The 22431-nt window shown below is 40.4% G+C and overlaps 1 protein-coding gene across 1 annotated transcript; it reads left to right on the top strand.

Annotated features, from left to right (window-relative positions):
• The first annotated feature begins 298 nt into the window (after window positions 1–298).
• LOC134676314 (gastrula zinc finger protein xFG20-1-like) lies at window positions 299–21718 on the top strand. The gene is made up of 12 exons (XM_063534690.1): window positions 299–511; window positions 703–814; window positions 1185–1301; window positions 1782–1867; window positions 3497–3612; window positions 4752–4861; window positions 5547–5674; window positions 10148–10283; window positions 11489–11622; window positions 17745–17877; window positions 18343–18566; window positions 21567–21718. Exons 1-12 carry the CDS (start codon window positions 383–385, stop codon window positions 21630–21632), a joined length of 1491 nt encoding a protein of 496 aa, XP_063390760.1. The 5' UTR covers window positions 299–382; the 3' UTR covers window positions 21633–21718.
• Window positions 21719–22431: the final 713 nt, after the last annotated feature.

Genomic DNA, 22431 nt, shown 5'->3' with positions numbered 1-22431 from the left:
AAACATGTTTTTTTATATAGCATAGACTATCTAAATGCTCTATAAAGTATGGTATACATGACATTTTTACAGTAAATAAAATAAATGTTAAACGTTTTAAACTTACATTAAACACTAGTTACATTAAACACCATTACAAAGTATCCAAGCCATAGCTCATAAGGTAATCAATTAATTCATAAGTTCAAGAGTTGTGCACATAAAGACATAAAGCATTTATAATTTTTGTAATTATGTAATGAGCCTAAAGTCTAAAATAACTCGCATCCAGCCCATAGTTCCTACATAAAAAAAAAGAAAAACCGACCGTCTTTTGTCAAAACAAATTCAAATCAATTTTCAGACATAGATTTTTTTGTTTGCTGATAAATTATTACAAAACATGGAGGAGCCCGACTTTGTAGGTTGCGTTAGTTGCATGAGCACTACCGATTTATACGACCTATTTGCTGCTTATTCCGATAATGTGGAAACTTATGCAAAAATGTTAGAAACCTGCTTCGATTTGAAGGTAACAATTTATTTTTAAATCTTTTTATTTCAAGTTTATTTTGATCTCAAGTCATACAACATGTATGTTGCTGTTTTAACCATGAACATCATAGATGAACATAATATTTCACAATGAATACTATAGTGATTCCAGGATAGGACATAAGTTTTTTAAGTTGTAAGACTTGTAAGATATCAATTTGTTTTTAGGTGTTGAATATTTCTAAATATATTTGCGCAGTATGTTCTCAAAAGTTGGAAGAAGCAGTAGTTTTCAAAGAACAGACTTTAAAGAACATTTCCATGTTGCAGACTATAAAAGGTAAAATAAATAATTGATATTTTAAATAAAAACTAGGTGAAACTAATAACTCCTTGCAAAGGTAGTAAGTTCCAAGTTTTATACTTTAAATATGACTGTGTCCGCCACAAGTATAATGGTTCATCAACATAATTACTTGGATTAGGTATCAATCTTTAAAAGCCAAATACTTTAACCCGTGGAGCGCCCTACACAGACACGTGTGCTGGTAACTAGTATAGGAGTTCCATACTACGGTAATTCTGGGGCGCTCCAGGGGTTAAGTTTCACCAAGACTGCTTGTAATAGGTATTTTCGGTTTTAATAAAATATTAATAAAGTGCAGAAAACTTGTCTTAGAATACCATTAGCAAAATATATATTTTCTCAGATGAGGAATACCTAGATGAGTCGATACTAGAAGAGGCAGACACACCCGAAGAGGCGGAGTCTCAGGAAACAGCCTCTGGGCAAAACTTGGAGGCTGGCGATGAAAATGAAATGGATGGTAAGATAATATTTACGGTATTGATATTTCTGTAAACTGAAAAGCAATTTTGTAAAAGGAATTTTTTTATTTTATATTTTGTTTAATACAAGTGAACAATCTATTAAGTACTTTTGTTTTCTGTAAAATGTGACATTATTTAATTTTAGTCCTGTGGATAATTTTTCGTGAGAAATAAATTACAACCACAGAATATTTAAACTATGGAATAATAACTGGAATTTCCCACTGGAATGCATAAATAAGCATTTTTCAAATATATTTAGAATAATATAAGAGAACATATCCCTCCACCTCCATTCCCACTCTATCCAGTCCTCCCCCTGACCCCCCTTTCCCCCCGCAGGAGAGCTAGACGAGCAGTACGCCATCCAAGCCCTGGACGAGACCACGTGCATCTACTGCGATCTGACGCTGTCTGATGCTGCCGAGGTAACTGTTGCACCACTCTACCCAGTCCTCCCCCCCCGCCCCCCGCAGGAGAGCTAGACGAGCAGCACGCCATCCAAGCCCTGGACGAGACCACGTGCATCTACTGCGATCTGACGCTGTCTGATGCTGCCGAGGTAACTGTTGCACCACTCTACCCAGTCCTCCCCCCCCCCCCCGCCCCCCGCAGGAGAGCTAGACGAGCAGTACGCCATCCAAGCCCTGGACGAGACCACGTGCATCTACTGCGATCTGACGCTGTCTGATGCTGCCGAGGTAACGTTGCACCACTCTACCCAGTCCTCCCCCTCACCCCCCATTCCCCCCGCAGGAGAGCTAGACGAGCAGTACGCCATCCAAGCCCTGGACGAGACCACGTGCATCTACTGCGATCTGACGCTGTCTGATTCTGCCGAGGTAACTGTTGCACCACTCTACCCAGTCCTCCCCCCTCACCCCCCATTCCCCCCACAGGAGAGCTAGACGAGCAGTACGCCATCCAAGGCCTGGACGAGACCACGTGCATCTACTGCGATCTGACGCTGTCTGATTCTGCCGAGGTAACTGTTGCACCACTCTACCCAGTCCTCCCCCCTCACCCCCCATTCCCCCCACAGGAGAGCTAGACGAGCAGTACGCCATCCAAGGCCTGGACGAGACCACGTGTATCTATTGTGATCTGACGCTGTCTGATACCGCCTAGGTAACTGTTCCATCCCCACTCTACCCAGTCCTCCAGTTCCTTGTACAGTCAGCAGCAGAAGTTGCTAAGCGGGCGAGGTATTCAAAATGATCTTGACGCGCCTTTAGGGCCCCCCCACATCTGGCGTCTTTCGAGCGTCGGCGTCTGTCGGCGTCGGTCCAGCGCTATGGAAAATGACGTCGCTGCGCAGTTGCGTCGACGCTGCGTCGACGTTGCGTCGACGTCGGCCATAGAATTGTAGACGCCGACGCTCGAAAGACGCCAGATGTGGGGGGGCCCTTATTGTTAAGATAATAAGAGCGTATCAAGGTAATTTTGAACACCTCGCCCGCTTAGCAACTTCTGCTGCTGACTATTATACACCTACTTATAACAAATAAGGTAGGTAACTATTATTATTATCATACATCGGGGTTTTCGGTGCGGGAATGTTTTACACTAGCCAAATAACAGGTAAAAACTGTAAAAAACGATACTAATTTAACATTTCTAAGCAAATTTGGACCTTACTACCTACGTTTAATTCATAGTTTGGTAATTATTTTACAATAAACAAAGTTGTAAATACACGAAATCATTCCCGCACCGAAAACCCCGATGTATGATTATTACGCTAGTTCTTGGGTTATTCCCACTAGTTACCACCAAGTTATTACCAGTGGTAACTACTGGGAATTTTTTCCCCACCTTTTACCACTGGCTTTTACAACTAGGGGAAAAAAATGGTGGTAAAAGGTGGGAAAAAAAAAATCCAGTAGTTACCACTGGCACAGAATAAATAATAGTACTAATAGGTACAGAAGACTCACTCTCTAACAAAACGCGTCTGTCACGATCAGGACAGATATTATGGCCCCTAGGTGGCAACAGCGCCACGCTCGCCTTATGGCAAACTCCAAAATTGGGGTCGAACGGATGGACTTTTAGCTACCTGTAGCAAAGCGACGAAATCGCGGAGTGAGCCACGCCTGCCACTGGTAAGAACTTGGTGGTAACTAGTGGGAATAACCCTAGTTCTTCTACAAAAATTGAATCATTGTTCTAAGTTGTCTTTCCTGGGCAGGTGGAAGAGCACGTTCGCTCCGTACACGGTCTGGAGCCCCGCACGGGGCTCCGGCTACAAGAATGCAACATGTGCGGCGCCACGCTCACCCACGATGTATTGGACCACATCAACAGGTATTCTGTGCACCACCCATAACAGCTATGAGGCTATTCATAAATTACGTCATTTCAAATTAGGGGGGGGGGTCTAGACATCGGATGATGGTAGCCTGACGTAGGAAGAAACGGGGTCATTCGAAGCATGTTTTTTGGATGATTTTAAGGCGGTGGGGGTCAAAAATCGATCGATTAAAAATAGATGACGTAATTTATGGACAGCCCCTATCGGGGCCGCTCTGCATTACGGCTCGGCCACGACATTGAGCGACTTGCGACGGCGGCAGCGACAGCCATAGGTGGGAGCGGGGACGAAAGGGCCGATCGTCGAGCGACGAGGCGGGTGGCGCGCTCAGTGCATGAACGAAGTACAGCCGCCGCGAGCACTCGAGCCTGAGGAAGGACCCCCGACGGGCCCGAAACATGTCGCCCAAAACAATAAATTCAAGTAAGTGAAACCGTTGTCGTCTAAACCAGGGATGTTGCGAATATTCGCATCTGCATCCGCATCCGCATCCGCATAAAATCGGTGCGGAGCATCCGCATGATGCGGATATCGACCAAGTCGGGTAACAGGAACGTATTATAATATTTGACGTTTTTAAGTACTAGATTTAGGGTTGTCATTATTTTATCTGTGGTCGTGCACGCAAAGGGACGTCAAGTTTTGCCAACCCTAATAATGGGGTTGGCCGATCAAAGTATTAAGCAGATGGCGCCATCATAGCTTGCCCCGTCAATCCCTAGAATTGTGTCAAATTTTTGTTTTTTTTAATGCTTTGGATGCCAGCTCTTTAAGCCAAATCTCATAGAAAAAGGGGCAAGCTATGATGGCGCCATCTATGCAAACCTTTGAAAGTTGCCAACCCCATTGCTCGGAGCAATGCTGAGCCGAACGGAGTCGAGTTTGCCTGAGTTTGTTTTGAGTTTCCTGTCTATCGATCTAATAATCTACAACTACCTAGTAAGTACTAGCAGGGGTGCGATACTCCTCACTTCGGGCAAACTCGGCTCCGTTCGGCTCAGCATTGCTCCGAGCAATTATTAGGGTTGGCAAAACTTGACGTCCCTTTGCGTGCACGACCACAGATAAAATAATGACGATACCAAATTTCTGTGGCCTTAAAAGGATAGTGATTTATTTTCCGTTCTCGCAGATGCCACGGAGCTAGTTCGGGAGACAACCGCCGCTATCCGTGCCACTTTTGCGACAACGTGTATACCAGTAGAAAAGCCTGCTACACACACCTTCGGATGAAACACGGTTGTGAGTATTCGATAGTTTACAGCTATAAGGTTGCCTTTCCACTGAGGCAGAGATGAGAGGAGACGTGCTTTAATAGGGAGTATGACTGCAATGTTCTGCCGCCAGAGTGCAGCACTAATTTGTTTAGTAAACCATAGAGTAACGTATACATACAACGCCTTAAACAGTTTTTTGCCAAGTTTTCACTATGACATTGATGCATCAAGGCGGTTTGTTTACAGGTGGCCTACCGCGAAAATCGAAATTTCTTTATCTGCCTCTCTATCGATCGAATAGGCAAGAGTGATAGAGAGGCGGAAACCGAACTTTCGACTGTCGTAATTGGCCTAGTGACGCTCTCTACTCATTGTGTAATACCCTATAGCATTGGTTGTAATCCACATCTCTTCTCCGCTCCGCTGGATACACAAACCGGGCGCGTAGCCAACGTGCCAATCGTTAACGCTCCGTAGCGTATCGCAGTCATCTCTCTCTATCATTCTTCCCCACTAGTGCGACAGTGACAGTTGCGTTTCGTTCGCTACGGAGCGTTAACGATTGCACGTTGGCTACGCCAGCTGATAAGACCCTTAAAGGTCTCAATTTTTAATGCTTTTTTTCTGAACGTTAAAAGTATAGATATTTAAATAGAATATTGACTTATATGTCAATATTTTAAAGGACATAATTTTGATTGTTTATTCAGTAAAACTGAGCAACGACCAAACACCTAAGTACACTCCGCGCGAACGCAAGAAATGCCACATCTGCGATCGCGACTTCAGCCAGAAGCAGATCCTGAATAAGCATCTGTGGAAAGTGCATGGCTACGAGGTAAGAGCAGGTGGCAGCTACCTGTTAGAGTGAGATGTAATAACCCAGCAACATTCCCCAAGAAATGCCACATCTGCGATCGCGAGTTCAGCCAGAAGCAGATCCTGAATAAGCATCTGTGGAAGGTGCATGGCTACGAGGTAAGAGCGGGAGGCAGCTACCTGATAGAGTGAGATGTAATAACTCAGCAACATTCCCCAAGAAATGCCACATCTGCGATCGCGAGTTCAGCCAGAAGCAGATCCTGAATAAGCATCTGTGGAAGGTGCATGGCTACGAGGTAAGAGCGGGAGGCAGCTACCTGATAGAGTGAGATGTAATAACCCAGCAACATTCCCCAAGAAATGCCACATCTGCGATCGCGAGTTCAGCCAGAAGCAGATCCTGAATAAGCATCTGTGGAAGGTGCATGGCTACGAGGTAAGAGCGGGAGGCAGCTACCTGATAGAGTGAGATGTAATAACCCAGCAACATTCCCCAAGAAATGCCACATCTGCGATCGCGAGTTCAGCCAGAAGCAGATCCTGAATAAGCATCTGTGGAAGGTGCATGGCTACGAGGTAAGAGCGGGAGGCAGCTACCTGATAGAGTGAGATGTAATAACTCAGCAACATTCCCCAAGAAATGCCACATCTGCGATCGCGAGTTCAGCCAGAAGCAGATCCTGAATAAGCATCTGTGGAAGGTGCATGGCTACGAGGTAAGAGCGGGAGGCAGCTACCTGATAGAGTGAGATGTAATAACCCAGCAACATTCCCCAAGAAATGCCACATCTGCGATCGCGACTTCAGCCAGAAGCAGATCCTGAATAAGCACCTGTGGAAGGTGCATGGCTACGAGGTAAGAGCGGGAGGCAGCTATCTGTTAGAGTGAGACGTAAGACGTAATAACTCAGCAACATTCCCCAAGAAATGCCACATCTGCGATCGCGACTTCAGCCAGAAACAGATCCTGAAGGAGCACCTGTGGAAGGTGCATGGCTACGAGGTAAGAGCGGGAGGCAGCTATCTGTTAGAGTGAGACGTAAGACGTAATAACTCAGCAACATTCCCCAAGAAATGCCACATCTGCGATCGCGACTTCAGCCAGAAACAGATCCTGAAGGAGCACCTGTGGAAGGTGCATGGCTACGAGGTAAGAGCGGGAGGCAGCTATCTGTTAGAGTGAGACGTAAGACGTAATAACTCAGCAACATTCCCCAAGAAATGCCACATCTGCGATCGCGACTTCAGCCAGAAACAGATCCTGAAGGAGCACCTGTGGAAGGTGCATGGCTACGAGGTAAGAGCGGGAGGCAGCTATCTGTTAGAGTGAGACGTAAGACGTAATAACTCAGCAACATTCCCCAAGAAATGCCACATCTGCGATCGCGACTTCAGCCAGAAGCAGATCCTGAAGGAGCACCTGTGGAAGGTGCATGGCTACGAGGTAAGAGCGGGAGGCAGCTATCTGTTAGAGTGAGACGTAAGACGTAATAACTCAGCAACATTCCCCAAGAAATGCCACATCTGCGATCGCGACTTCAGCCAGAAACAGATCCTGAAGGAGCACCTGTGGAAGGTGCATGGCTACGAGGTAAGAGCGGGAGGCAGCTATCTGTTAGAGTGAGACGTAAGACGTAATAGTTAGGGAGGCGAGGTAGCTAAATGGCGTAATTCAACGGCGCCGTCGAGACCTATCAAAATCGAAAGATAAAATAATTTCGAAAAGAAAAGCTCGTATGGCAAAAACCATTTTAGCGGTGGGTTTGGCGTGTACGGTTTTTCAAAAATGTTAAAAAAACAGTTACTTGGGCATTCTCGAGCGCGTCAGATATTCATACTACGTATGCCCCGAGTGCCTCTGATAACAACGGTATACTAATCTGCCGGTTTGCGTGGTGGGGGTAGGCATATAAAGTAGTCAAAAATGCAAAAAAAAAAAATTTACTCGAGCGCGTCAGATTTTCGGAAGGGGTGTTAAGTAGGCCCCAAGGAAGCTTCCTTTAAAAAAACTGACGTTTTCGGCGTGACGATAAGTTACGATGAATTTTTGAAAATGCAAAAAAAAAAGCTTTTTTGAAATACTCGAGCGCGTCAGATTTTCATAGGGGAGGTTTATCTCGGTATCCTGAAAGCATATTTTTTTAATCTGACAAAAATGTTGGTGGGTTCTCTTAATCTGACCGAAAAAGGTTTTTTGGTTTCTTTTTTTTCCTTTCTTTCTCCTTGATAAAACGGGGAATTTAAGAATGACAATAAAGCGATAGATACAACCAACGTAAATGTAGATGAAATGTAGTACGAAATGTATTATTTATTGTATAAAAAAATGAAATGATATAAAAATTGGATTATAATTGTATAGAAAGCTACAGGGGAGAAAGTTTCCAGCACATTCGAGAAATATACCGTCGGGTCTTTTCTCTCTCTTCAATCGGCGTCATACTGAGGGCACATAGGTCTACGTTAGGGGACCATAAACATATATATATATTAGGGTGTACCGAAAATTAATTCCCTTCTACCGCTTCTTTCCCCACCATCAATGTTGCGAAATAAAGGAAAAATACTGGTAGGACGGCATATTTCCGCGAAGCGCTCAGTCTGTATTACATGTTTATGGCAAATTCCTCTTTTTTGCTTCAATTCATCACTTCGTTTTGCTTACGGTACGTCCAAAAAACAATTTGAGGATCAACAGGCTATTGAATAATATACATACATGAAACTGTACATGTTAATAATACTTTTGTATACAGATACGCGTAACTTTTTCCAAGTCCACAAAAATTGTCGAGAAACTTTAGAAAAAAAAAAATTTGAGATATAATAAAAGTCACATAATTTAATCATCGTTATTTCATATCACCGTTATTTCATATTCGAGATATACTCAAAAAACCGGGAATTTGAGTTTTTATAATGCTTCAAGTCAAAAAGTTTTAACTTTGGACAAAAATGTAAAGAGACCTTTTTTGTGTAAAATAAAATTACCTTTTTTGTTTATTTAAACTTTTTTTTTGTAAAATGTATCGTTCGCGACTTATATGCCGCAAAGCGTCCTTAGGAAGACGAAATGGCTCCTCCACACTTCCGGTCATGCGGAAACCGGCAGATTTTGTATTTTTAGTAAGTTTTAGATTATATTCTTCAAAATAAAATAAAAAAAAATCGCGCTCGAGAATGCCGGATTAACGTTTTTTTTTAAAAGTTCGCGACCCTATAACTCGGCGGCGTCAAGGACTTATCGTCAGATTAGTTAAATTTAGTCTTTAAACACTAAAATCAACCCCCAATATCTTAATCTGACGCGCTCGAGTATTTCAGACTATCCATTTTTTTTTACTAATCTGATCGTCTATCCTAGGCGCGCGTCACTACATATAAAGCTAAATACTTTACAAGGTTGTTCTATTAGGTCTAAGGTATCTCTCATATCTTAAACTGCCACGCTCGAGTATTGCCAAAAATTCCCCTATTCGCCTCCCTAACTATAATAACTCAGCAACATTGCCCAAGAAATGCCACATCTGCGATCGCTACTTCAGTCAGAAGCAGATCTTGAATAAGCACCTGTGGAAGAGGTGCATGGCTACATAGGTCACTCTGAATCTTAAATTCAATGATATTATAACTAAGATAGGTTATAGGCCTCCAAAATTAAAGTGCTTTTTTAAAAAATGTCCTAATTTCTTTTTGGGCACATTTTTGACGAAGCAGTAGTCAGGGATCTCTACTAGACGACCAAAAATATTATTAAGATGTAACCAAAAATGTGTCGAAATAAATTACGGTGACATAACGCCCTAATATTTACTGGGATACAATATTTGGATTACGTCGTCATTGGCAAAATCCCTCCTGCCAATACACACAAGAGGGGAAAGCCATTAAAAAAAAAAACAATATTTTGAACTATCTTATGAGGCTTTGTACATAATATCTATATAAGTAATCTAAAACAATATTGATTTTGTTTGGAAGACTGGTAAATACAGTTTAAGTAGATATGGCTTATAATTTCAATTTTATTTTTCTTTCTGCGGTTATTATGTATGTTAACATTATATACCTACTCATTAATGAACCTCCAGGTCTGTTTCTTAAGTATGTTAAGTACACTATATTGTACTAAAAATCCATTTGTATTATGTGACTGTTTGTGTTCTAAATGAATAAAAAAAAATTGTGTTGTCTATGCTCACAAAACTATTATCCTCTAGCGGCCCACCATACAAGGAAAATTGGCAATCGTATTTGAATCAACGGTATTAGAAGATATAGAGTTGAATTTGTTTTGTTTTAAAATCTAACGAAACGAAATAAAAGAAACTCTATTCCATTTCATTAAGATTTAAATTTCATTGGAGGTAATTTGTACTAGTATTAGGACATTGAACCCCAAGAGGTTATTGTATTCGGTAAAAAGTGCAGCCGTGCAAAGTGCCTACAAATTAACCGTTTGATCAAATCGGACTTTTAATTGATACAGGTGGAAAAACGCAAAGCCTTCCTATGCCCTCTGTGTCCGAACCGAGTGAGCTACGGCGCTCAGTTCAGCCGACACCTACTCACAGAGCACCGAGTGAGAGAACACGTGGAGAGGCTACATCTACACTCCATGGACGGTAAGCACTCTATACAGATAATAAAAACGCAAAGCCTTCCTATGCACTCTGTATCCGAACCGAGTGAGCTACGGCGCTCAGTTCAGCCGACACCTACTCACAGAGCACCGAGTGAGAGAACACGTGGAGAGGCTACATCTACACTCCATGGACGGTAAGCACTCTATACAGATAAAAACGCAAAGCCTTCCTATGCCCTCTGTGTCCGAACCGAGTGAGCTACGGCGCTCAGTTCAGCCGACACCTACTCACAGAGCACCGAGTGAGAGAACACGTGGAGAGGCTACATCTACACTCCATGGACGGTAAGCACTCTATACAGATAATAAAAACGCAAAGCCTTCCTATGCCCTCTGTGTCCGAACCGAGTGAGCTACGGCGCTCAGTTCAGCCGACACCTACTCACAGAGCACCGAGTGAGAGAACACGTGGAGAGGCTACATCTACACTCCATGGACGGTAAGTACTCTATACAGATAATAAAAAACCGGACATGTGCGAGTCGGACTCGCGCAACGAAGGTTCCGTACTTTTTAGTATTTGTTGTTATAGCGGCAACAGAAAAACATCACGGTTCATGAGATACAGCCTAGTGACAGACAGAGAGAGAAGTCTTAGTAAAAGGGTCCCGTTTTTACCCTTTGGGTACGGAACCCTAACTAGTGCCAGAACAAAAGAAGCCAAGATAAATTTTAATTATTAGAATAGAATAGAATATCATTTATTTCAGCATAAGTACACAGTTACACAATAGTACACAGTAAGAAACAAAAAAAAAAGACTTATAACCAACTTGTACACTGAAAAATGTAGGTAAGTAAATTTCATCGAAGTATCTCAAGCATTACGTAACTAGTCAAGGAAATATCTAGAAATTTACTGTATTTAATTACCTATACATGTTTCGCAATTCACCTACAAAGCGGCAGCTGACATTGACGGGGCTTCATTATACATCTTCCCAAATACTACGTAATGAAATGCAGATAAGTTTACTCGCGAACTGGCTCCCACCAATAAATTATTATGATGTCATAAAATATAGCTGGTCAAGCAAATCTTGTCAGTAAAAAAGGCGTGAAATTCAAATTCTATCAGGGACGGTATCCCTGCGCGCCTACATTTTTCAAATTTGCCGCCTTATTCTACTGACAAGATCTGCTTGAGCAACTATATTTTTTTACTATTACTACAAATCTTTCCAGAGTTCATGTTATTCAAAAGTGCCATTCAAGAGGAAACCAAGTATCGGTTTCGAAAAACAACCGCCAGCAAACAGACGATAGAGGGCGTGCGGTCGCATTATATGTGCAGCCAATCCGGAGTCTATGTATGTCAGGTAAATAACTTTTTAATTCACTCAAAAAAATAACATTGTATTTTCAATCAAAGACCGTTATTATGTATGTAGTGGCTCTATGGGTTGTAGATTCGGCGAACACCCATGACTGTGCCATTTTGAAAACGCCACAAAAGTCTGCGCAGAGTTAGCTTCGTCCGTCATTTTGAAAACTTCCAATTTTTACTCGTTATTATAGCGACCGTGCGCGTTGGAGGGTCTGCCATCTTTTGGCCTGAATGTGAAACATATGTGCACAGTATGTACATTGCCAAAGCAAGTGCTACCATCTACCGTTCTTGTCGGTACGTTTCCTTGTGCATAGTAGGTTCTGCCATCTTGTGGGCTACATCGGAAGCATAAACGTCATATTTACGCCTCGCGCCAAAAATCTGACGGCTCCTATGCTGCCCCATAGTTCATGCACGGGGCCTATATTCATAACGGCGGGACTTAAGGTGGATGTCTAGGGATGGGATGCCGATTATCAGCCAAAAGGTGGCGTCACTGTGCACGAATTGTGGATTTTCACGATTTCTCCCAAAATACAAAGTTTCATAAGATGTGTTGATATGTGCGAAAACTATCAAAAATACTACATCCAAATCGAGACATGTTCAACTCAACATTGTCTCATTTCGTTATTACCGGAATCCAACTGCAAAATATTGCAATTTCTTGCATTCACGCACACTTACGTACTTAAAGTCACCTTAAAGTCAGTGTCAAATGTCAGCAGATTCGTAATGTTACAGTAAAGTAACCTAGAGGGCGCAGCGGATGAAATGTTTATTGTTGAAAAAAGATTGGAAATTAAATAATAAATTCTTGTTTGAGCAACGATTAAGAATTACAAGGCATTCAGAAGCAACTAATGTTTTCGACCATCAACTGTCATGTGCTCGTGGCACCCGTAGCCTCTATTTTGAAAAAAATCAGATTGTAGCTAAGATACATGGTTCAAACCCCGACAATGCCAGTTTTTTTTATTTTATAATTTTAGCATTCTCTTTTGAATTATTTTAAGCGTATGTTATTCTTCGAAACTAAACTTACGTGAGTAAAACATTTTCAGTATTTTAATTATTTTTTAATAATATTATGGGAAGATTTATAAAAGTATTTTTATTTTCCGGTTTTCAAAGGATATAAATAATGATTAAAATAATTTAAAAAAAGTCATGCATGAGGCTAATTAGGATCGCAGAATAGGTACATAAGAAGTCAACTATCGACGAAGTATAGCTGGTCAAGCAGATCTTGTCAGTAGAAAAAGGCGGCAAATTTTAAAAATGTAGGCGCGAAGGGATATCGTTCATAGAACATTTGGATTTCGCGCCTTTTTAGGGTTCCGTACCCAAAGGGTAAAACGGGACCCTATTACTAAGACTTCGCTGTCCGTCCGTCCGTCCGTCTGTCACCAGGCTGTATCACACGAACCGTGATAGCTAGACAGTTGAAATTTTCACAGATGATGTATTTCTGTTGCCGCTATAACAACAAATACTAAAAACAATAAAATAAAGATTTAAATGGGGCTCCCATACAACAAACGTGATTTTTGACCACAGTTAAGCAACGTCGGGAGTGGTCAGTACTTGGATGGGTGACCGTTTTTTTTTTGCATTTTGGTACGGAACCCTTCGTGCGCGAGTCCGACTCGCACTTGCCCGGTTTTTTTACTGACAAGATTTGCTTGACCAGGTATAAAATAAAAGTTTCCAAAATTTTATTGAAATGATATACCTACATGAAATAATCAAATACAACACATTTACTTAAAATAACTTTTAAAATAAGGCATATAAAATTACCAAAAAGATGAAACAAAATAAATAAATAAATACAAAAAGAAATGAGTCTTTGTTCGTGGTTTGAACCCTGTCATGCTGTTCAACTTGTTAAACTTATACTCAGTAGCTAAAAGCCACTAGACCATTTGACCATAGTAGACCCGGGCGAAAAATGCCTTCTTATTTAAGTAACCCATTACTGTCAAAAATATCAAGTTTGAATTGATTTGAAATATAATTTTTCATTGTCGACTAATTGACATCCAAACGTTGCGAGCATGTTGTACTTTAAACCATTTGGCAACGTCGCACGGGGAATTCTTCTGAAAATGTATGTCCTTTTATATTTTGATATTTATGGATATATGAGGATTCTTCTACTTATGTTGCAAATTGATTAAATTATCGAGAGAAAAATGCTAATGCAAAGAAAACAAGAAATATCCGTTTCATTTCTCATGCTATTGATTCGGTTAAATTGTGTTCTAATGTATGGGGAAGACAAACTAATTATAGCCAGCCTTTTATGAATGTAGTATGATACCATAGGGTATGGTGCTTTACGCACACTAGCGTCCCTTCCCCTCCCCCTGACGCAACCCCCCCTTTTTGCATGAAATATGTCCCGGTTCACAGTTTTTTACATTTTTTGAGGAAAGAAAGAAATTGATATGTCAAAAAGTGACAATTAAGTAACACGTTGCAAAAACTATGTTTTACGAAAAAAAAGTAAAAATCCATGTTAACTGACAAGTTTACCAATAACATTTACTTTTTATGTACATACATATATATTCAAAAAATTAAAAAATGGCGGCCAAGTGCGAGTCGGACTCGCGTTCCAAGGGTTCCGTATATTGCACAATTTTTAACTATGTATTTTTTATTTTATTTATTTATTTATTTAGATATTTAATTCAGGGAACAAGGCCCATATTACAAATACCTTACAGACTAACATACATATGTATTTTATAAACTTAAAACTAAACATTATTTATGCGAAACGTGAGTGAAATCTTTAAAAAATCCGTAGGAGTCGGATCAAAAACTGTAATTAAGTCCGACTCACGCTTGACTGTACATTTCTAATAGGTTTTCCTGTCATCTATAGGTATAGACCTATTTTATGTATTTTTTCAAAATTTTAAACCTAGTAGTTTCGGAGATAAAGGGGGAGGGGGAATAGTCATTTTTTGCCTATTTCCTTGAATAACTTCTAAACTGTTTATTCGAAAATTATAAAAATATATATATTTGAGATCCTTACAATAAGCTCTTTCATTTGATATGTAACATGATATAGTTTGAAATTTTTTATTTTTTTATTTTTTTATTTACCCCCCAAAAGTGGCCCCCATGTTTAAAATTCATTTGTTTACAAACTTACATATGTGTACCAGATTTCAACTTGATTGGTCCAGTAGTTACGGTGAAAATCTGCAGTGACAGACGGACAGACAGACAGACGCACGAGTGATCCTATAAGGGTTCCGTTTTTTCCTTTTGAGGTACGGAACCCTAAAAACAATAAAAAAAATTGTTTTCGGCGAAATTGACCTAAACTCATACAAACATTTTTTCCTTCTTTTAATTTGACCTCAGAAATAAAATCTTTCGCATTTCTTGAGGACACCTTGTATAATAAGTGTTATAAAATGAATATAACCTTTTTTACTAAGAATTTAATAAGGAACTATTTCTTTCATTGACACTTTTATCCTAAAATGTATACATGAGGTCAAAAAAAAGGAAAAGATGTAATATGTGTTAAGGTCAATTTCGCCAAAAAAAAAAATTTCTTTGGTTTTTTTTTAATTTTATGAATGAATTTGTATAAGTATAAAAATTAAATGCTATTGGTAAACTTGTCACTTAAAATGGTTTTTTTTCGAAAAACTTAGTTTTTGCAAAGTGTTACTTGTCACTTTTTGACATATCAATAAGGATATTTAGACTAAATCCCATAGTAGCAACATCGCCATCAAAAAGGCGTTTTGAACTATGTAACAATAGAAACTTGTTTTTTTTTATTGGTATTAACTCTGAAACTAGGCGAATTTCAAAAAAGTTTATAGGACATTTTTGTCTCTAAATGTGATCAGGAATACGCTGTTAAAATTATTCGGTTTCCTCATGTTACACCGTGTATAATAAATGAGTTTCGAACCCTAAGTAAAAACTATGTTATTTCGAATTTTGACAAGCTAATACATGAATTAGGTGCATCATATAAAAAAAATGAATATGACCTTTTTTATTAAGAATTTATTAAGGATTATTTCTTTCATTGACACTTTTTTTTCTAAAATGTATACTTTCCTCAAAAAATGTAAAAAACTGTGAACCGGGACATATTTCATGCAAAAAGGGTGGGTTGCGTCAGGGGGAGGGGAAGGGACGCTAGTGTGCGTAAAGCACCATACCCTAAGGTATCATACTACATTCATAAAAGGCTGGCTATAATTAGTTTTTCAAAAAGCACAATTTGACCGAATATATGAAAGAGGGTCATTGTTGTTGTAAAAGGTGTGCAGGAAATGATACGTTTCTGCACTAGAGCAGTTTAGGTTCCAATTCCAAGTACGATTTTATTATTCTTTTTACAATAAGCAATTGAAATTTGGGTATAAATGGATTTGTTATACAATTTCCATTCTGATATTTGACTCCCCATTCCATAAATTACTTTTGGCCAAATTGTTAATTGAAAATACCTACTCTCAAAAATACCTACTATAAAAATGTATTTAAAAAAACACATGCATTTTACTTTCCTCGTATGCGAAATGAAAAGTAGAGTGTTTTAACTCGGGTGAAAGGCAGCATTTTTGAAAGAAAACCAGGCAAGTGCGAGTCGGACTCGCGCACGAAGGGTTCCGTACCATAATGCAAAAAAAAAACAAAAAAAAAGCAAAAAAAAAACGGTCACCCATCCAAGTACTGACCACTCCCGACGTTGCTTAACTTTGGTCAAAAATCACGTTTGTTGTATGGGAGCCCCATTTAAATCTTTATTTTATTCTGTTTTTAGTATTTGTTGTTATAGCGGCAACAGAAATAAATCATCTGTGAAAATTTCAACTGTCTAGCTATCACGGTTCGTGAGATACAGCCAGTGGGCCGATTTTTGAAATTCGACCACTCGATTTCGTGTAATTCGTTAAATGATATCTCCACCACTAGGCGTTTAAATTCTACTAACAGAATTGAAATCGAGTGGTCAATACCACTAGATTCCAAATTTCGAACGCTCGCATTTCAAAAATTAGCATTTTGCCGTTTTCCACCGACTTTCGAGTGACGAAATCGAGCGATCGAAATTCAAAAATCGGCCCCCTGGTGACAGACAGACGGACAGACGGACGGACAGCGAAGTCTTAGTAATAGGGTCCCGTTTTACCCTTTGGGTACGGAACCCTAAAAATATCATCTACTAATGTTATTGTTATGCACAAGCAGAAGATATTATAGAATCTTGTTTATTTACAAGAAGATGACATTTTTCTCCACATACCTATATATTTTTGAGAAAAATATAGCTAGGTATTTTAGTTTAAAAATCATTGTTACAATAAATATAGGCTTTTCCAGAGAACATTTACCGAAACGAAAGCAGAATTCACAAGGGTTTTCGGTGGACGACCGTAACGCGAATGATTGTTTGGACTGACCTTTCTATAAATATATAAATGTATTTTATTGTGTAATAATCATAATAATTATTAAGTTATTATATTAAATCTGGGAATGAAATTATATCAGAAAGGATATTCTTAAATGAGTAGGTATACTCGTAACATGCTTTGTGCATTAAATATACCTCCCTCTATTGAGTGAAAATAAAACAAAATACACAGGTAATCTGTGTTGCGGTGTTAAAGTGCCATCTGTTACACCTTTGACAAATTAAAAATGATTACTTGTCAAATGAAGTCGCCATGTTAGAATTACACCGATACTATAAGCATCACTCACACAAACAAGCAATGAGGCAAAATTTTACCAATATTCAAAGGCTTTTTTCTTAATAATTTTAATCAAAATCTAGTATTTTTTTACGTTAAGCGAAGACAGAAATATATATACTACCCAAACATTACATATACAAGTGAAGAAACCCTATATAATAGGAGCTAGGGTGCCAAGAAAGTTGTATGAAAATCGAGCAAGGAGAACCACCTTAATCGCGTAAAATTAAGTTTAAAATTTACCTCCGACGTTTCGAGGACGGCGTTGTCCCCGTCTAGAAGACTGGCTAAAGTTGACATCAACATTTTCTAGGCGCCTGAAAGGCGTTCCTCAAACTTTGAAAGCACTTGGTTACAGGGTAAAGGCAAGCGTCCGGCGCCGGAGCGGCAAATCTACAAGACGGGCAAGGCGTGCCCCGCGCACATGATCGTCACCGAAACCACCGAGGGCGTGCTCGTCACCTTCCACAAGACACACGTCGGCCATGGCCGTGAGTTACACACACACACACACATTATATACTTACATACAAGTTGTACACTATAATATTTTTCAAACTCGAAGGGTAGGATGACACCTGTCATCTCCATATAGTTTATGACCTAAAAACGTCAAATTTGTGTTGAAATGACAGGTGACATCCGACCCTTCGACAGTGGGGAGACACTCCTGACTTCGGGTAAACTCGGCTCAGTTCGGCTCAGCATTGCTTCGAGTAATTATTAGGGTTGTTGGCACCACTTGACGTCCTTTTGCGTGCACGATCACAGATAAGATAATGGCTTGAATTTTGTCAACCCTAAATAGCCGAAAGGGATAGTGCCATATCTTAGAGAGGGACAGCATGATTCGACCCAGAACCGCTGTCAAACTTCGGTTTTGTAGGAAGTTTCCTTTCTGTACGGTAGTAGTATTTACTTATTCTGTGGTGCAAAAATAACTCAACCCTTTGCAGCTTGCCCGTACTACCAGCCCCGCGAGACCAAGAAACCCAAAACGGAGACCATCTCCACCCTCGCGCCGGAGCCGGACCCGGATCCGGAGCCCGAGGAGGCGGCCGGGTTCGACGCCGCGTGGATCTGCGACTCGTGCGGCATGGCGTTCATGGACGCCGGCGAGTTCAGGGAGCACGTCGCCACGCACGGGCTGGTGCTGTTCCCGTGCCAGTACTGCGAGAGTGTGAGTGTCTTTATAACTTATGCTCGCCTGGTACCAAAGGCGTATGAAAACCGTTGGAGCAGACATTTTTGTGACAAACTTTGATCTTAAACAAAAATTAAACTTAGGTTACTGTCTCAAAATTTACACTTCTTGGAGGAGACTCAAGTCCAGCAGTCGTCTTTTGGGTGATATGATGATGATCAAGTAGATAGACAACCAGACCCCGAGGAGGCGGCCGGGTTCGACGCCGCGTGGATCTGCGCCTCGTCCGGCATGGCGTTCATGGACGCCGGCGAGTTCAGGGAGCACGTCGCCACGCACGGGCTGGTGCTGTTCCCGTGCCAGCACTGCGAGAGTGTGAGTGTCTTTATAACTTATGGTTGCCTGGTACCAAAGACGTATGAAAACAGTGAGAGCAGACGTTTTTGTGACAAATAGTGAGTATTTTTGATAACTATTGGGTTGCTTGACCTTTTAAAGTGAATTTTGAGACCTACTACAGTTGAATACAGAAATTAAACTTAGGTAACTGTCTCAAAAATTACTTCTGAGGAGACTCAAGTCCAGCAGTAGACGTCTTTTGGGTGATATGATGATGATAAGGTAGATAGACAACCGGATCCGCGGCCCAAGGAGGCGGCCTGGCGCTCATGGACGCCGGCGAGTTCAGGGAGCACGTCGCCACGCACGGGCTGGTGCTGTTCCCGTGCCAGTACTGCGAGAGTGTGAGTGTCTTTATAACTTATGCTCGCCTGGTACCAAAGGCGTATGAAAACAGTCTAGCGGAAGCAGTTATAAAGTTGACCCAAAAAATTTTTATTAAGCTATGAGCTTCATCACATATGTTCCTTGAGTAATTCTAAGCATTTCAAGCCTGGGAGGCAATAAGAAATGTGTGTCTACTCGGATTTGTAATGGATTCAAACTTTCAACCCCTTTTTAACCCTGTTAGGGGATGAATTTTACAAAACGCTGAAATTACTTTTCCTGTCTTTTAATAATATCCCCAAATACAAAGATTCAAGTCTCGCGTTCGAAATTTTTTTTGATATCCATACAAACTTTCAACTCCTTTTTCACCACCTTAGGGGATGAATTTTCAAAAACGCTGAAATTAGTTTTCTTGTATTTTAATAATATATCGTTTTACGAAGTTTCAAATTCCTAGCTTAAAATAAAACTTGAACCCCATACAAACTTTCATCCCCTTTTTAACCCCCTTAGGGGTTGAATTTCTCAAAATCGCTTTTTATCTCTGGTACACTTTATAAATGTAATCTAGTGTGCAAATTTCAACTTTCTATCTTTTGTAGTTTCGGCTCCGCGTAGCAAAAATCTCCAACCAAATTTTTCACCTTTTTACGTTTTTCTTGTAAATTTACTATGAAATTGAAAAAACAAATATCAGCAATAAATTCTACGTCTTTGGTTTATACGAAAATGATACCAAACTTGCCCTAGTACCCACCAGGATCAGAGTAGATTTTTTTTAAAGATGACGGGTGGCGGCCGTCTTTGTACCCCAGCGTCCCCCCCACTTCAGGCTAGAAATGCTTAGAATTACTCAAATATCAGATGTGATGAAGCTCATAGCTTAATAAAAATTTTTTGGGTCATGTATGGCAGCGTTACATAACTGACTCCAGTAGTCGGAGCAGATGTTTTTGTGACAAATTGTGAGTATTTCTGATAACTATTGGGTCGCTTGACCTTTTAAAGTGAATTTTGAGACCTACTTTACAGTCATGTTATACTTGAACTTATACAAAAATTAAACTTAGGTAACTGTCTCAAAATTTACACTTCTTGGAGGAGACTCAAGTCCAGCAGTTGTCTTTTGGGTGATATGATGATGATAAGGTAGATAGACAACCGGATCCGGGGCCCAAGGAGGCGGCCTGGCGTTCATGGACGCCGGCGAGTTCAGGGAGCACGTCGCCACGCACGGGCTAGTGCTGTTCCCGTGCCAGTACTGCGAGAGTGTGAGTGTCTTTATAACTTTGCTCGCCTGGTACTAAAGACGTATGAAAACAGTTGGAGCAGACGTTTATGTGACAATAACTATTGGGTTGCTTGACCTTTTAAAGTGAATTTTGAGACCTACTTTACAGTTGAATACAGAAATTAAACTTAGGTAACTGTCTCAAAAATTACTTCTGAGGAGACTCAAGTCCAGCAGTAGACGTCTTTTGGGTGATATGATGATGATAAGGTAGATAGGCAACCGGATCCGGGGCCCAAGGAGGCGGCCTGGCGTTCATGGACGCCGGCGTGTTCAGGGAGCACGTCGCCACCCACGGGCTGGTGCTGTTCCCGTGCCAATGTCGGCGGCCGATCGTAAGATCAGGCAGATCGTAATGTTAAGACGCACATCCTACCTATATATTGGTTTAGTGTCACTATCGTCAAAACATTACACAGTCCTGTTTTGACGATAGTGACATTAAACCAATATACAGTGTGGAAAGATAAGTCGGGCCTTGGAGGGAAACTACCTTAAATCCTTAACCTGGCTCATTTTACTTAAAGGACACATTCCTTTATTTTTTTAAAGAAACAAAACTGCATTCAAAGATTTTCTAAAACTCGCTTGCCTCGCCCGGGAGTCGAACCGACAAAAAATTCCAAAAAATTCAAACTTGTAATTTTATTCTACTAGTCGATACAGTTAATGATAATGATAACATTTCTCCTAGAAACATTAGGTCTTACACTCATCTGTCGTACAAAATACCCATAAAATCTAATATTTAGTACTCAAGATTTTTTTTGACAAGCCAAATTGAAGAAAAAAAGAAAAATACTTTGAATGCAGTTTTGTTTCTTTTTAAAAATAAAGGAATGTCTCCTTTAAGTAAAATGAGCCAGCTTAAGTATTTAAGGTAGTTTCCCTCCAGGGCCCGACTTATCTTTCCACCCTGTATAGATAGGATGTGCATCTCGTTCCGTCGTTTGGCCCCTCCCCCGTGTCATCTCTATATTATTGTACCTCTGTGATAACCGGTTTGTTTTTTACAGGTATTTCAAAATCTAGAAGCTTGGTCTCGCCACCTGAGGATCGAACACAACGTCTTGTTGTTCTGAGATGAAAATTATGTTTAGAATAAGAGTATTGGTTTTATTTTGTTACGCGCATGAGTTGTTTTGTTCAGTTTTTATGTCATACCAAATGTTAAAAGTATTTGTTATCAAATAAATTTGATTAATTAAATATCGTGTTTGTTTTATAGAGATACTAGCGACCCGGCCCGGCTTCGCATGGGTTATAGTACATTGTGCAACATGGGTGTAAGTTGAATATTGCAAACAAGAGTAAGTTAAATCGCGACGGCTTGCCGGAGCGATTTATAGACTCAAGTTTGCAATATTATTACGCCCCGAGTTACAATGTTTTTCATCACACTTGCGATACAAAAATTAAGTATAAAGACAAAAAACTGTTAATTATGGTTCTAGAAACTTCATAACTCCCTAGGGAAAACGCTTTTTCTATAACTCCCGCTAAGCCTGCGTGCAATTCCACATTTACTGAGCGAGTGTGATGAAAACAAAGTTATACACCTAAACCTTCCTCAAGAATCACTCTATTGATAGTGATAGGTGAAAACCGCATGAAAATCCGTCGAGTATTTTTTGAGTTTATCGCGAACATACAAACACACGGACGCGGCGGGGGACTTTGTTTTAAGAGGCCCACTGATTAACAGTCCGCCGGACGGTATCGGCACAGAATAAATAATAGTACTACTCAGGTCAAGACATGAGGCGAGCCCTAAAAAAAGAGCTCACAGGGCCGAGGCCCAAATAATTGAGTTAAATACCATTGTCACCTAAGAGTTAAGTATTACCTATAGTTCGTTTTTTTAGCATTAGAAAGAACTTG

Source organism: Cydia fagiglandana, chromosome 24, assembly GCF_963556715.1.
Source record: "Cydia fagiglandana chromosome 24, ilCydFagi1.1, whole genome shotgun sequence".
Lineage (NCBI taxonomy): Eukaryota > Metazoa > Arthropoda > Insecta > Lepidoptera > Tortricidae > Cydia > Cydia fagiglandana.
Note: the sequence above shows the minus strand (reverse complement) of the source record. Positions and strands in the feature narration are given on the sequence as shown.